At 41.5% G+C, this 16877-nt stretch overlaps 1 protein-coding gene across 3 annotated transcripts in view; it reads left to right on the plus strand.

Annotated features, from left to right (window-relative positions):
* Positions 1–2411: 2411 nt before the first annotated feature.
* The window catches only part of Odf2l (outer dense fiber of sperm tails 2 like), a 31257-nt gene continuing 16791 nt past the window's right edge, over positions 2412–16877 (plus strand). For all 3 annotated transcript variants that reach the window (XM_038311895.1, XM_038311893.1, XM_038311894.1), the window contains exons 1-8: positions 2412–2628; positions 4561–4722; positions 6361–6493; positions 7277–7405; positions 8694–8753; positions 8876–8947; positions 9746–9862; positions 13890–14075. In XM_038311895.1, coding sequence (XP_038167823.1) covers positions 4616–4722; positions 6361–6493; positions 7277–7405; positions 8694–8753; positions 8876–8947; positions 9746–9862; positions 13890–14075 — 804 coding nt within the window. In that variant the 5' untranslated portion in view covers positions 2412–2628; positions 4561–4615. The remainder of the gene's footprint in view (positions 2629–4560; positions 4723–6360; positions 6494–7276; positions 7406–8693; positions 8754–8875; positions 8948–9745; positions 9863–13889; positions 14076–16877) is intronic.

The following is a 16877-nucleotide window of genomic DNA, read 5'->3' on the forward strand; positions in this document are numbered from 1 at the left end:
ATAGATGCGTGGACTTGTCTAACCATGCAATCCAAAGATACACTCATTTGACACCTGCATGCTGATGAGAAATGTTGGTGGGAAAATAATAAAATCATTTTTCCCCACACTTAGATAAGCCCTGGTAGAGCTGCCTTCAGTGAAGGCCAACTCTTCAACAAGTAGTCCTGAGCACTGTGAAAAGTGTTTTGTCCCTTCTTCTGCACTAACCCTCAGTGTGCTGGCACTTTGAGGTGGGGCCTTTGAATAGATTAGAGGAGAAAAGTCATCATGATGAATCAGTGCCCTTATAGAAGACTGGTGTGCTTTTGCTACTTCTCTCGATACAAATGAGAATAAAGCAAGAAGCACCCATCCATCTACAAGCACAAGGAAAAGACACCTCATCAGCAGCCAAATTGGTAAATTCTTGGTTTTGGACTTCTGAGATTCCAGAAATGTGATAAACAAGTTCCTGTTGTTTAAACAGCCTATGCTATTTGTTATACTTGGCTCAATACCTACTAACAGTCCACTCTATCCAGTAACCGTGATGTATTTCTGTTCTGTGAGAGCCCTAGGAAAACCCAGAGCCCTTTACCTTGGTGAGTTTTCCGGGGCTAAGAGGCCTGAGACATACTGTGTTATCTCACCTCTAAACCACAATCAATTCACCTGGCTTTTCTTTAAGTTTTATTGCTGGCCAGGGTCCTTCATATTGTGCACGTGTCTGGACCCAACACAGGGCCTTGAAACTCTGGGATTTACATGTCTGGAACCTTATCGGTGTGACTAAGACAATCAAAATTTGGTTAGCTTTTGCTTTTCTATAGGGTATTTAGATTTTTTGTAGTTGCTAACTAATTTCTAAGAGAAAAAAATAACTTGCAAGACCTCTTAATGCCACATTCTAAACAATATAGCTCATAAAACTGTTAATCCCAAATCATCATGGCCAAATTGATTAAAGCAAGCTTTTTAAATTCATGTACATGGGCTGTCTCTCTCCATAAAAGCAGGGTTCAAGAGACCAACACTGAACATGACCAAAATAAGGGTTTTACAATTTAGGAAAACCATTACTCCTGGTCAATTTCCAAATAAGGTAAACAGACTCCATTTTTGTGTGTTTAGGGGTTACGGGAATTACTTAAAAACAACTTTTGGAGACAATCTATGTCACCGCCAAACGGTTGTTTAAATTGTCTTTTCTATTTTGCCAAAATATGACGTGCAGTCATCAAGCATCTCTATCCTATTTGTTGCTCTTAGATCTATCGATGAGGGAACAACCAATGGGATGTACTTCTGCTGCCTATCTCAATGCACGGCCAATGAGTTCAGCACTTACTGGACACTGGTGTAGCTTATGTTTTAGATCAGCAATCTACACACCATAACCTGCTGGCCAAATCCAGCCCACTACTTACCGTTATTAACAATTTGATGGAAGCACACCTGCATTCATATGTTTATGGATTCTCTATGGCTTCTTTTGTGCAACAATGTGGAATTAAGTACTTTAACAGGGAAAATATGATCTGGAAAACCTAAACTATCCCTACTGGCTTTTGAAAGAAGGACTATGCTAGCCTCACAGCTTCATTGTGTGCAAAACCTTGGCTTATAATCTTATATAGTTAATATAGTGTGTGGAATACTGTTTGGGGAAACTGAGGTCTTCTGAGAGCTAAAAGAGTTAGTTTCTGTTTATTGTTTTTTGTTTCAGTTACCTAATAATAGAGTACACAACTTTCTATTTGTTTGGCATGATGGCACATGCTTACAATCTCAGTCCTGGATTGGAGGCATAAGGACCATGGTTTCAAAGTCACCCTAGGCTGCATAAACAGCATGAAGCTAGCCTGGACTACACGAGATCTTGTCCGAAACCACCAATACAATCATAAGAAAATGAAATCTCATTTTTTTTAATGCACTACCAGATCCTCCTCTTTCTTCACTAAAATCTTCTTTTGCTGGCTCCGCAGTTTAGGAAGTCTAGCAGCTTTATATAAGTCATTTGGGACCTGGAAGGCACTTTGGAGAATGAAGAGGAAAACCCCTGACGCCCAGAGACAATGCCATACACCGAAAATTATGTTTTTAGTCACCTTATCTTGGCCTTTTTCAAATTTCTCCTGCAGAAAAGCAAAAGCAGAGAGGGCATTTTCGATCCAGTGTCAGGAGATTCGGAACGGACCTTTTTTCCCCACCAGGATGACAGCGGTTGAGACTTTCGGGAACTACACACAAAGCTAGGCTTTTTCTCAAAGCAAAAGCTTTAAAAAGCCTCACCAGAGAAACCAGCGCAGAAACAAAGCGCCCCGCCGGCCACGCCCTCTCGCTTCCGCCAATCACAGCAAGAATGGCGCCGCGCTCTAGAGCCCTGGCCAATCAGTTACGTGGGAGCCGCCCGACGGGGGGGCGGGCGTCCGTTTCCAGAGAAGCCGCGGGCCGGTTACTAGCAACGCTTGGTTCATCCGCCGCGCGGCTGTGGCCACCGCCGCCCGTTCTGGTGACTCCTCGGCTTCTTGCCTCGCGCGCCCTGTCCTCTCTCCTGGCCTTCTGCTCGTCCGTCTGCACTCCCTGCCTGCCGAGGCGACCCAGGGCCGGACAGGATCTCGGAGGACGCTCCGGTCACTGCAGGTAGCGGCGGCGGCGGATGACGTCAGGGCGACGTTGGACGCGTTCGGGGGCGGGCTCTGAGCGCGGGCTGTGGGTGATCCTAGGAAGCTGGGGGCGCGGGGGAGCGGGGGTATCCGGATGTGGGCTTCATCCATACCCTTGACAAGTTAAAAAAATATTAATAATTATTGAACTTTAAGTATTTGCTTAAACTTGACAGGACGGGCCCTTGTCTCACCACTAACAAGTTGTACAAAGTGCAGTGTTTGTCGTTGCTAATGCCTTGCGCTTAACTGAAAACGCTTGGACAGCACCTGGTTTCTGCAAAAAACCCTTTGCTCAACTGAAATGAGAGTTTAGTTTATAAAGATAGAATATATTTTATATTAAAGGAAAGTGTTACATTTTGTGTAGCGGACAAATATTTTTGTAATTTAAATACAACATTTAAAGTTACATTTTGCTCATCTAATTTTGGTTATAGAATTGTCACAACACAAAAACAGTGAAGTGGCTTTGAACATGCGGATAATCTTCGTGTTGGTGAAGATGACTTCTTGTAACTTCTGTGGGCGTTTCTGACACTCACCCAGTTCCCAGTCTTGTGTTTTTAGGATTCTGTAATGATAATATTGCCGAAGTCATTCTTAGAGCCCATCCTACTTCCATTTCCTCTTGTGATAAGATACTTTGAAAGCAGTTTTGAGAGAGAAAACATCACACTTGCAGATTACATCACTGCAGTCAAGACAGCAGGAACTTAAAGCAGCTAGAAACATCCACAACCAGGAACAGGGGAAAACTGAATGCATGCTGACTTTTATTTAGTCCGGGACCAGCCCATAGTATAGTGCCACCTACAGTCTGGATGGTTCTTCCCACCTCAGTCCAATTGAGACAATCCCAGACAGGCATGCCCACTAACCAGCCTAATCAAGACCGTTTCTCATGGAGACTGCCTTCCTAGTCATTCTAGATTGTGTCTGGATGATAATTAAAATTAACCACCACAGATTCCCATTTTTTTTAACCACACATTGACTTTATTTACCATTAAAGATGTAGTTAATAATTGTAGTTGATGAAGCACATTTTTGCTTTATAATTTGTCTTATGCACACTCACTAATAGCCCAGAAAACTACCTGAGAACTCACTTAACATACTGATTTCCACGTGATTCTCGTTTTAGAAAGTATTTCCTAAGAACAGAAGGTCCCTATCATTTCATGCTGGTTTTAAGTTTTGCTTCTAAATATAGAAACCACTTTTTTTTTGTTTGTTTGGTTTTAATCCCCCAGGAAGGTCGGTCAAGGGATGGAGACATGAAAACAGTAATCTATCATATTCATTGAGAGTACTACGCCTTTCCAGGCACTGCTTACTTCTCCATGGCTTGTAGGCATTTAGGATTCAACTATAAATAAGACATTCTTTCTCTAGATTCTAGCCTGTGGAGAGATAAATATTTAAACACGTGAACGAGTAAAAGATAAATGCGAATTCCTCCTTGAAGGGCTGAGGTGGTTACAAACCAAACAGACGCACAGAGGCATTTGCGGTGGCTTGGCAGAGCGTGTTCTTCCTTAGCCTATTTTGGCTTTTCGTGTGATCTGTATGTTTGCACTTCTTCTGGGCTGTAAATACCCTTGTGTATTCTCTGCAGTGTGATGTTGTAGTAACAGATGTTGCACAATTCAGAAGCCAGAGATTCAGGGAGAGTGACACAGGATCTCTGGGCTACTATTCCTTCTGAATTTTAGCTACTAAATATTTGTCTCTGCATTGTATATAGAAACATCAGACAATTTAATGCAATTTTTGTAGGTGAAACCATGCCCAGACAGCAATTGTGATTTTGATATTGTCTTTGAGACATTTTATACATGATTGGGTCTTTATCTCAGAGGGTAACAGCAGGAAGAAATGATGTGTGATAATATACGGTCCCTAGCTTTCAGCATCCGTGGAAAAGTTGCTGAAGCACCTAGAAGAGAGCTACTGAGTTGATGGAGATGCCCACTAGTGATGGAAGTCGCTCAGAGGGAACCTTTTCGTATCTCACACCAGAGAGAGGACGCGTCCTACAGTGTGCTAGTGGGAGCCACCTCAGCAGGTATCCAAACCTCATTTCCTAACTTCCAGATCAAGTGCAATAATCAGACAGGAATATCCTTCTCACACTTAGTCTTCAGTCATTAAAATATACCTATATAACCTAATTATAAAAGTACTTATTTAGCAGTTTAGAGCAGTTGCCAGTCTTTTTATTATATTTTTTATTATTTGTTTGTTTGCTTTACTTTTTGAGACAAGACCTCGCTGTGCATCCTAGGCTGATGCTGAACTCTCAGGCCTTTCTTACCCTGGGATTACAGGTGAATGGTTCAAGTTTTTATTCTTAATGAAAGCAATAGGAAAGCCAACCAAATCTATTAAAACTTTGTAAAACAAATATTATTGCGTGGTATATTATTGTGTAACAAATGATTATTTTGTTTTGCTTTGTTTGAATTGGAAATTACTTGTTATTTGTGTGAGTTATTAATATAGGAACAGTAATCTTAAAATGTCATTATTGTCATTATAGGTAATATAGCCTAGTGTCTCGGTTAGCTGGCGGAAAGTAGACGATGGTGTTTCATCAAATATAATTGTTGATTTTCAGACAGTGGTTTTGAATAAAGGACAGTTTTTTATCATAAGTTTTTTACTTTAAGCCAGTGGTATTTAAGAGCAAAATTTTCTCCTTGACATATATATAAGATGCCAATAATTCTATTTTCATGTGTGTGTGTGTATGTGTGTGTGTGTGTATGTGTGTGTGTATGTGTGTGTGTGTGGTTTGTGCTGTGTAGGTCAGAGGACAATGCTCGGAGTCTGTTCTGCCCTCCCACCATGCGGTCTGGGGTCTTAGCAGATCTCCAGGCTGCATGACTTGAGCCTTCCCCTGCTGAGCCATCTTCCTGCCCCATCAATTCTAAATGAGTTTTATAAGACATTCTGTAAAGAAAGAAACAGTGCTAAGTAAGGAAGGGCATGGTGCTCTCACAGAACTTGCTGTTTTGTTCATAAATACTGAAAAAGCATCTTTGAAGTTTAGTTATCATAGCTTTTTATTTATTAAATTTTTTTTGTTTTTGTTTTTGTTTTTTCGAGACAGGGTTTCTCTGTGGCTTTTGGAGCCTGTCCTGGAACTAGCTCTTGTAGACCAGGCTGGTCTCGAACTCACAGAGATCCGCCTGCCTCTGCCTCCCGAGTGCTGGGATTAAAGGCGTGCGCCACCACCGCCCGGCTTTATTTATTAAAAATTTAAAGATGTATTCGATTTATATATATGAAAATTTTGCCTCCATGTATGTGTGTGCTCTGCATTCATACTTGGTGCCAATGGAGGCCAATGAGGGAGTTTAAGACAGTTGTGAGCCACCATGTGGGTGCTGAGTCTAGAACCTGGCTCCTCTGGAAGAGCCCCAATGCTCTTAACTGCTGAGCTGTCTCTTCAGCCCTATAGATAATGATTCCGTAAAAGCAGAATGTAAGTAAAATGAATTATTATCTTCTGTATCCCAGGCCCACCTCTTTTTCGCTTCTTCTCAGCCCACATTTGGCCTGGACACCTATAGTCCTGGTAATAAGGCTTCCCCTAGGGGCATCTGTAAATCAAATTAATGGCTGTCTGTTCTTATTGTACATTAAAAACTCTCCAGTTTGTGTGTTACGTGTAGCTGAAAGTTCATTTGTCTGTTGTTAGCCTCAAGCAAGACATTGTAAATGAAAAGTCGGAGCTGGAGGCAACGCTTAAGGAAGCCGAGTCGGCATCCTGTTCAGTCGAATTACTTTTGCCGTTATTCAAGAACACTGTGGAAGGAATTCGTTTGGAAAATGTGAGTGCTGGACTTGAATGGCTAACGAGATGGAAAGTGAGCAGAAGATTCAGAATGACCTGACTGGGGACTCAGATCTTAACGGGAATGCGCACGTAGGGGTGCAGATACCAAAAATCGGGCTGGGAGCAGTGTTCTTTATCCTGCCATTAAAAGGCAGAAGTTTCTCAGATATGCACCTAGTAAGAGAGTGAGCTGGAAACTGCAGATTGATGTGTGGCTTACCTGACCTCGAAAGGGAGAAGGAGATTTTCTGAAGAGTTCATTTAAAGCTACAGCTGCGGGCTGGAGAGACAGCACTGGCTGACTTCTGGAAGACCATCACCTCCAGTTTCAGAAGCTCTGATGCCCTCTTCTGGGTCCCATGGGCACCAGGCATACATGGTGCACATACAAACATGCAAGCGAAATACTCATTTATATCAAATAAAAATAAATAGATCTTTAAAAAATAAAACTCTGAGATGCCTTTATCTATTTTCTGTGGTATCATTTGGAGCAGAAGATTGCCAAACTCTATTTGGGACATGAATAGATAGTACTCTGTAGTTTAGTAGAACAAATACCGCAAAGCTGTGGAGTTATCCAGATTATTCTATGTTAACATACCTCATAGTGCATCCTGTCTACTGTGGGTAAACTTGCCAGGGCTCACCAGTACTACACACAAAATAATGATTACAACTGACACTGGGAAACAGTTCTTTATTGATGATACTATTCTAGCATATTTTACTTAGTGTTGTCTTAACATGTGTATATGTGCGTCTTTTATTTTGTCAGGTTAATCTTTCTGCATCCAGTTTGAAGAAGATTTTGGAACAGCAGGAAATATTAGCAAAAGAACTAGACACTTTTAACCGTGTGAAATTAGCCTTAGAACAACTTCTCAAACAGACGCACTACGAACAAGTAAGGCTTCCGTGTCGTGTGCTCCCATGTCTTGTGCTCCCGTGTTGTGTGCTCCCATGTAGTGTACTCCCGTGTCGTGTGCTCCCATGCCGTGTGCTCCCGTGCCTTGTGCCCCCATGCCGTGTGCCCCTATGCCGTGTGCCCCCATGCCGTGTGCTCCTATGCCATGTGCTCCCATGTCGTGTGCCCCCGTGCCGTGTGCCCCCGTGCCGTGTGCTCCCATGTTGTGTGCCATGTGCCCCCGTGCCATGTGCCCCTGTGCTGTGTGTTCCCATGCCATGTGCTCCCATGTTGTGTGCTCTGTGCTGTGTGCCCCTGTGGCGTGTGCTCTGTGCCGTGTGCCCCCATTGTGTGCCCCCGTGCCGTGTGCCCCCGTGGCGTGTGCTCCCATGCCTTGTGCCCCCATGCTGTTTGTTCCCGTTCTGTGTGCTCCCATGTCGTGTGCTCCGTGCCGTGTGTTCCCATGCCATGTTCTTCCATGTCATGTGTCATGTGCTCCTATGGTAGTGTTCCTCCCACTTGGAGGGTATTTCTCTAACTGTGAATCTTAAAATATTGGTATATTGAAATTGAAGTAATTATTTGAGTTTTTCTCTGATATGTAATTACTGAACTACTACTTGTAAAGTTTAAAATTCTTGTAGTTTAAGCTCTCCTGTGGATCATTATATACCCTCTCCACCATCAGAGGTCCTATGCATGGTCTTTTTTGTTTCACCCCACTGTGAAGAGCACACAGCACTTCTGGCTCCTTTCTATGACGTAGTTCTTATTGATTAACCATTCCCATTCCCCCCTCCCCTGGCTACACTCTCTGACATATGGTAACTACCTTTTAACTCTCAATTTCTATAAAATCATCTTTTATATTCCACATATGAGTGACATGATCTTGTCCTTTTGTGTTTGTTTTATTTCACTTAACATTATTTTCACTTATATCCATAGTAAAGCAATGGCAAGATTATTTTCCAAGTGGCTGGACAGTATCCCATTGTGTATTTACACCTATATGTGTTCATGACACCTAAGTTGTCTGGGCCAATTCGTATTCTTCCCAAATAGCACGGATAAGTTTCCAAGTCTCCATATCCCTGCCAGTGCTTTATTTCTCATCTTTTTCATAACCTTTTCATACCTAGTGTTAGAGGCCACTTACTCATTTCCTGGCTACCCAGATTCCCGAAATAATATCAGTAGAAAATGAGCTCCCAAACTTGAGAGTAATCATGCTTAAAACAGAGACGTGTGGTTTTAAACGCCGATGTTCCGCATCCCTCCCTCACAGACAGAAGAGAGCCCGCCCAGCTTGTTGAAGGACCTCAGTGACAAGGAGAGTGACAGCACCGTGAGTGTTTTCCACGTGACAGCCGTTCTCTGTGACGCCTTTGGCATCTTTGTATACTGTGTGGTTTTAGCTGGCATTATTCACGTTCTGAATTTCTCATTCTTCCTTTGTATTTCCTGAAGAGTCTTAAGAAGAAGGTGCTTGAAAAAGACACCTATATCCAAGAGCTTTCATGTCTGTTTCAGAATGAAAAGGTAAATGCATTTTGTTAGTATTGACCCCTTTCTCTTCCTCCCACCCTGCTCTTGAATCCTCAGTTATGAGCACGATTGAAGATGTTTTGGCAGTTTAGATCAGTGTTGATTTTTATGAATCAAATAGAGTACCTTAACTTTTTAAGTTTTCTGTTTGTTTAGTTTAGTTTTGTGATGCTTAGGCTGCTTGGCGTAAGCCACCACAAATTCTGTACTCCTGGGTTGGGCGATGGACCAGTCGGAAGAGCACAGCCTGAGCTTAGTCCCCAGAACCCTTGTAATTCTGGTCCTGGAAAGGCAGAGGCGGGGGATCCCTGGGGCTGGCTGGCCAGTCAGACTAGCTGGTGAGCTCCAGGGCAGTGAGGGGCCAGTCGCAGGGGCTGGGTGACAGTCCTGAAGATCCCACACACATCATATTTGTGCGTGTGTATGTTTGTGTCTCTACACCTGTACACAGCTGAAAACACCTGCCATATACACACGCACATCTTAGAACTATACATTGATATTTTTGTTTCTTTGGAAAAATTAAATAGTTTTGTTATATGAAGGAACATATTGCACATACTTTAAGTTTTACTTGGGAGGAGAGATGGGAAGGTTTGTAAGAGAAAATGAGAAGGCTCTGAATACACATGGGAGCTTTACCTGCAGTTTTATATGAGGTGCATCGTGGGGCCACAGTGTATGGAGAGGAGTACCCTGCTGTAGTGTCTGCTCAGCTGCAGTCAGACTCTGGGCTCTAACAAAGACAAAGGGACACTGAATTATTATTGTCATTTTTCTTTTCTGTTACAGGAAAGCGCTTTGAAAGCAAACCGGTTTTCTCAGTCAGTCAAAGTGGTGCATGATCGTCTACACCTCCAAATTCAGAAAAGGGAGGCTGAGAACGAGAAGTTAAAAGAGCACGTAAAGGTTATGAATACCCTTTTTATAGTCTCAGGAATAAAATGAATGAAAAATCTAACTTTAACAGCCTTGTTTAATTGTGGAATTCAGTGATAATTAAAGCACGTAATTTTGGTGTTTCTGTGGAAAACACTGAATGTAAATCTAACCTTCTGAATATGTAGGTCCAGATCACTGTATGAAAGTGTTTCTTTTTATATTTCAATCTAGGAAGAATGCCTTTCTTTATATTACTAGTTCTCTAATAATGATTTGGAAACTTGTTATTAGTTGTGAAAGCTTGCCCTTACCTTAGGCTTATTCCCAACTAGCTCTTAAAACTTAAATTAACCCAACATGCTTTTAAGTTGTCATTAATATAATTAATTTATATTAATCTACAGTCTGCCATGTGGCCCATTACCTCTCCTTAGTATCATCTGTCCAACGTCCTCTGCATCTGACTGGTGAATCTTCCACCTCAGATTCTTTCCCAGAGTTCCTGTCTCTGCCTGGAAGTCCTTCCCGTCCTCTCCTGCCTATCTGATGGCCATTGAACTCTTTATTAAATCAATCAGAAGGTGCCTTATGGGGTGAGGTTGAACAGAGACACATCGTCACATAGTATACAGAAAGATTATCCCAGCAGAAACTTTAACTCTTTCTCATTGTACAGTTAATTTATGTTTACAGAGGACACTTTTGTAAATTATGAAAACATAAGTTAAAATAGCTTAAGGACACCGAAACGATTGTCACCATTTGGCTGCCGAGCATTCTGGTCTCTTTCCATGTCCACGTAGCCTGTTAGGGTTCTCACATGTATCTAATAGGCATCAGTAAGTTGTTTCTTTTGCTGCCAGTTATAGAATTGGGAAAGAGCTTAGTTTTGTGTTTAGAGCACTGAGCAGCTCCCTTTTTTTTTTTTTTTTTTTTTTTTTTTTTTTTTGGTTTTTCGAGACAGGGTTTCTCTGTGGCTTTGGAGCCTGTCCTGGAACTAGTTCTTGTAGACCAGGCTGGCCTCGAACTCACAGAGATCCGTCTGCCTCTGCCTTCCAAGTGCTGGGATTAAAGGCATGCGCCACCACCGCCCGGCTGAGCAGCTCCCTTTGTATTTGGGCAGTGAGAAGGATAATGCCTGGTTTAGAAAGGTGTCCAAGCCACAGCCGTTTTGAGGTCAGAGCCTGATGGTGCTGCTATGTGTCACAACCTAATTGGACCCACTATCTTACTTTTTGCCAAAGGAAAAGAAACAGTGTTCCTACCTCCAGAGACTTCTGCAGACCAAGGGTGAGGATGTCTAGGTAGACCTCAGCTAGTTCTTCTTGTCCCGAATCTAGCAGACGTCTGCAACCTGTAGCACCTGCTTGTCCTTCAGTGGCAAAGAGCTTTGGTCTTTCTAAGGACATTAAGCAGGTTTATGGAGGATGTAATTTTTAAAATTTTGTTCTTTGGCAATTTCATACATGTGTCTGGTGTATTCTGATTACGTTCCCTCTGGCTTCTGCTATCTCTTTTCTGTCCCTACCACCCTCTTCCCTAGAGGCATGACTTTCAGTTTTGCTTTCAGTTTAACCCTGGCCATCCTTGTAGCCATCAGAGTCTGGCGGAGTCAGTGGTGGGAGCCTACTGAAGGCATTGGCTTCCCCCCCGGACTCTGTTAGTAGAAAGTAGTCATTCCTTCTCAGCACCCGTTCCTCCTCCCAGAACATCCCGCCGTAGCCGTGCTGGGTCCTCTTGGCTCTGCATGGGTGAGAAGGACACAGGCCGGTGTGCATCCCAGAGCTGTGTAGGCACCGCAGGCAACAGTGTGACCTACCTGCCAGTCTCCTTCAGATTGTCTTTTGCGGTCTGGTGCCCTCTAGCAGCTGAGGATGTTTTCTTAGTTCTAAATGAAATAATGAGTTATTTTCTAATAGAAGTTTTAGCAATATTTTTGCTTTTAAAATATACTTGATCAATCTGGAGGCAGAACATGAGGCTAAAATCCAGAGCTCTGCTGTGGCATCCCCATTTGAGCCGTTGCTAAGGGACAGAGGTGGCTTTAGGGCCTCGCTGTCCTGATTTTCTCTCTCTCACACACCTTAATTACATTTTAAATTAATTCTTACACATTAATTATATTATGTGAAATAAATACATAAGATTTAGAACTTAAAGTAGTGAATGATGTGGGAATTCAGTTACTTGAATTTGGATTTAACAAGTTTATTTTTCAAGTATATAAAAACTCAGTCTGGGAACATAAATCTCATGTTTTTATTTGTTGTCTTTCATTGCGCCTCTTAAAAATTTACATTTTGAATCTTTCAAAATATTCCAAAGATGCTTTGGTCCAGTTTTTCTTCCTAATTTTTTATAGTATGTCGATTGGACTTAGAATATTTTTAGAGGAGATAAGGAATCTTTATGGCAGGATATATGTCCTGCTGTGTCTACACACACTTATATGCACAGCAGAACTCATGTGTAGCCCACTGTATAACCTTTTATGCAGATGTACATGATATGCAAGCATCTCGTGCCATCTCATCTGTGTCCATCCTCCTGGCAAATGACCGAGGGTTTTTATTTTGAAACTAAAGTTTTTCAGTTTCCGTTTATGCCTGGAATACTGAAGGGTAGGCTTTGGGAATTTCATATATGTATACAATGTGTTTTGATTATTTCCACCCCCAGCCACCACCATCCTCTAACACATACTTCTCCTAACTTTTTATGGTCTCTTAAAATTTTCTAAGAAATCTTTAAGTAAATGCAAAAACAGAGTGGTGTGGTGGTGACACCGTGTGGCCATATGGGGGAATGACTAGTGCGTTTCTTGTGGCCCCGTCCTTGCTCACACATGGTTTTGACCTTCTAGTTTGTTTTTTCCCATTTACGCTAGTGCTCCATGCGACTTTTTTTTTTTTTTTGGTCTGTTTAAGATAGATTTGTAGAGGCAGCTGAAGTTTTTGCTGCTTCAAAGTTTACCTAGCCAGTCTGCAGAGATGAAATCCAAAGACGTGCTTCTTAATTATGTTGGAGAAAGTGAAGGGAACCATAGCTTTTATTGGTCACAGGATTAAGTAGAAAATCCTGTCTACTACTGTGTATCTTAAATTTATTTTTAGTTGAAATGACTGCCCCAGGGAATGAAGCGTCAAGCATGGATTCTGTAATGTCAGATTTAACATGTATGTAAATTTAAACATACAAAAGCATAACACTCTCTAGTTATTAGTTCTTACATAGCTAATATTCATTAATATTTACACAGAGCACTTGATGCTCACATACTTGGAATAATTTGAAAGGAAAGCATAGCAGTTGTCACCCCAGAGCAGCTCTCTCATGTTTCATGAAGCGTGTGTCAGGAACCGGTCCTGCCAGTTGGCACTGTCGCACTCAATGGCTGCAAGCCTGCCGGTAGACATCGTTTGACCTGCTTCGTCAGATTGTGTGGACCTGGTAGCCAGTGATTTGTCTACACTGCTTGGCTGTGGAGTCGATTGTTTCATGATTTGTCATTGCTGGATGAAGCAGGACTTTTACTCTCCTGGTCATGCCTTCCTAGTATCAGCGGATGCCTTTTGATCCTAGAGTTAAGATTGGCCACCAGGTCTCTGCTTACCCTGTCTTCGTCCTCCAAGCCCTGTGCATCTTGTCCCCTGAGGCACTCCTATGTGTTTGTCAAGCTATCAGTTCTTTTTGAGCTTTACATATCTAGGGTTAAGATCATATATTCAGCTGTTCAATGTTATATTTCATACATGGACTAAATGATGTCTTATCATGGGGGCTTTAAGGAAGCTGATGTTTTTTTTAGCCACAATCACAAATATTAGACTCTCTAGTCATAGCACATTAGTTTTATGTATACTGCGATATTTTGAGTTTTCATTTTTTAACTTGCTACAGGAAGTTTTGGCTATGTCACCTCTCATCACTGTTTAACTTTTTAACTATTCATGATTAGTTGTTTAGATAAAATCTGTGTGGAAGGTGGCATGTGTTTTTACAGCATTATACATTGAAGCTTTCATATAATTTAATTGCTTTTATTGTTTTTTAGAGCTTGGAAGCCCAAATAGCTAAGTGGAACTTGCAGGTGAAAATGAATAAGCAGGAGGCTGTAGCCATCAAAGAAGCAAGTCGGCAGAAAGCTGCGGCTCTGCAAAAAGCTTCGAAAATTTACAGACAACGGCTAAAGCACTTTACAGGGGACATTGAATTCCTCACTTCCCAGATCAGAGATCAGGTGAGTGTGCCCATTCTTGTGTAAGATGCTGCAGGCATTTAAATACCAGAGTTACTTAGGCAGAATAGGTACATAGCAGAGTTAGATAGCATAGTTAGTTAGACAGTATAGGTATGTAACATAGTTAGTTAGATAGCATAGTTAGACAGAATAGGTACATAGCATAGTTAGATAGCATAGTTAGACAGAATAGGTACATAGCATAGTTAGTTACATAGCATGGTTAGACAGTATAGGTAGATAGCATAGTTAATGTTGTGAAGCTTTAGATAATGGTATCATTCTTACACATCTTACTATAAATGCTATAGAAATTTGCTCAATTTTTTGCTTTAGACTTTTATTTTGAAAGATGATGTATCATAAAATACAACATTTGAATTATATAGCACTTTTGAGGCTTACTGTAAGAAAATGTAAATGAATACCATCTCCCCTCCCAACACACACACACACACACACACACACACACACACACACACACCAAAAGCTTTTTTTTATGGCTAGCTAAGAGTAGGGCTTCCTCCATCCTGCCCACTGGAAAGTCACAGTGCATATTAACATATTAAAGCCCTGAAAAGGCTCTCAGAAGGCAGTAATGAGAGCATGGAAGTAGGAATTTCCCACACTTAACCACAGAACTCTTCCTGTACCCACAAAGCAGCTCTTGGAAGTGGTTCTGAGAAATATCAGTTTGGAAAATGCTGATTTATGTTATTAGACCATATGACTTTATTCAGTAATTCACTTCATTTAACCTCTGTAATGCATTTGAAGCCATATGCTGACGTAAACAAAACATGTGAAAGATATCTTTGAGTATAACACAGAGCTGAAAAATGGACTTAGGACTTTGTTCTTCTTGACAAATCATTATTCTTATTCAGTTGCCAACCATTAAAATATTCATTGTTTCTGTGGCTCACCAGTATCCCACCTCTTAAGAACGTATGCTAAGGCTTATAGATTTATTAGTGGCCTTGGGAAATGAAAACAGACTTGTATAAAAGCTTGTACAAACAAAACAAGTTAATATTTTATCAGCTCAAATGTCACCATTTTAAGGTTCTAATATTTAATTTATACACACTTGATTATAACTGGATATTGAATTGAAGACTAGGCTCAGCGCCTGCAAGCTTGTAACTGGGCTGAATACCTACAGATGCTTGGAGTGGTGGACACTAATCCTGGCATGACGCTCTTGAGGCTTTCCTGCTGAGTTAGCACTGCCAGAGCGCCATGCCAGTTTGGAAAGACTCCTGCACTGGTTAGCCCTGGGCGCTTTACAGAGGCGTTCAGCCTCTCTGCCCTTCACTTCTGTAAACTAGGACGTAAGAGTGCTGTTTACCTTGTGATTGTAGGAGCATGCATGAGAAAACAGATGGGGTTACTCTGTGCTGTCTGTGTCTTCTGCGCCTCTCCGTGGGTGGAGCTGCTGCCTCTGGCTTTAAGTTCTTCCTTGCTCATTGTCCCTGGCCCTTTTCCCCCTCTAGTCAGTTACCTTTTCAACTGCCTTCTCTCCAGAGATGGCCTTCCCTTACTACCCACTGAGTAGCAGACCTTTAACAGTTAATCATAGTGATGTCTGAATTCTGTGGTATTTATTTCATGCTGACGCTATCTCATGTTTTACTATTCTCCCTCCTCAAGGATGTCTTAAGCCTGAAACACAAATGAGTTCCTCAGTGAGACATTTTATTGAATTCTTATTTGGTTTGCCATGCATGTGCATGCAATAATACAGCACAGGGAAATCAAGGAGGGGGGTTAGGAAGGGTCTGTGAGGTCTGAGGTCATCAGGAGGCTGCTGTAGTGCTAGTTGAGCAGCAGTTCCAGTGGGGTGGGAGGCGAGGGGCTCTTACTCTGTGTCTTTCCATAAGGACAGGTGAAAGAAGAAGTGAGAGATTTATATACCTAATATATACATTCCTTCCATGGATTTAATTCCTCAGTATCTTGTATTATATATATATTATAATAGGAACTGACTTTATAATGTATGTTATAGCCATCTCTTACTTCATAATTTATATTAAAATTTATTTTGTTCAATATATGAAATAAGATACTAGTCTCTAGTGTAACAAATATTTCTGTAAAAACATAGACAATGTCTTGTACATAGTAGATGACCAATAAACTCTTTTCTATGAATGAATGATAGAAGGACAGAGGAAAATAGTATGTTAACTGCTGTTCAAACTATTTGTGGGTCCTCTGATTCATGGGTAACTGGCATTCTTATAACTAGTGAGTCTGCTTCTCTGTAGAATGCGGACAAAGCCACAGAGTGGTGCAAAGAGCCATTGGCATTTACTGTGTGTTCCTGGCACCATTCAAAACCCTGCAAGCAGTGATGGAGAAAACAGACAAAAATCCTCCTTTGTGGATCTCACATTCAAGCTGGCTGAGCCACTGCTGCTCCACTCTGCACAGTAGCAGTGTTGGCAAGCGGATGGGTGACCTCTAGACAGACAAATAAGGCCCGTTCGGAGATGCTGTGGAGTTGCAGGAGTTTCTGTGTGTTGTGGGAAACCCTCTTCTCGCATGTAGGTGGTTGTTAGTTCTTCTGTGTCAAGAATGGAAAATGAAGATGCATTCATAAGTAAAATAGAAATTATTTTGTTAATTGTGAAATATTACTTAAAACTAGTCACATCAACATCATAAAATAGTAACTTGGAACTTTACTGTGTGTACATAAAGTAATTTTTATTAACGCTTTATTTAAAGTTTTCCTATATTTAAAGCTGCACACCTAGTTTCTCTACAAGAAAAGTTGCATGCTTTGCTGGAAGA

This window comes from Arvicola amphibius, chromosome 14 (assembly GCF_903992535.2).
Source record: "Arvicola amphibius chromosome 14, mArvAmp1.2, whole genome shotgun sequence".
Classification (NCBI taxonomy): Eukaryota; Metazoa; Chordata; class Mammalia; order Rodentia; family Cricetidae; genus Arvicola; species Arvicola amphibius.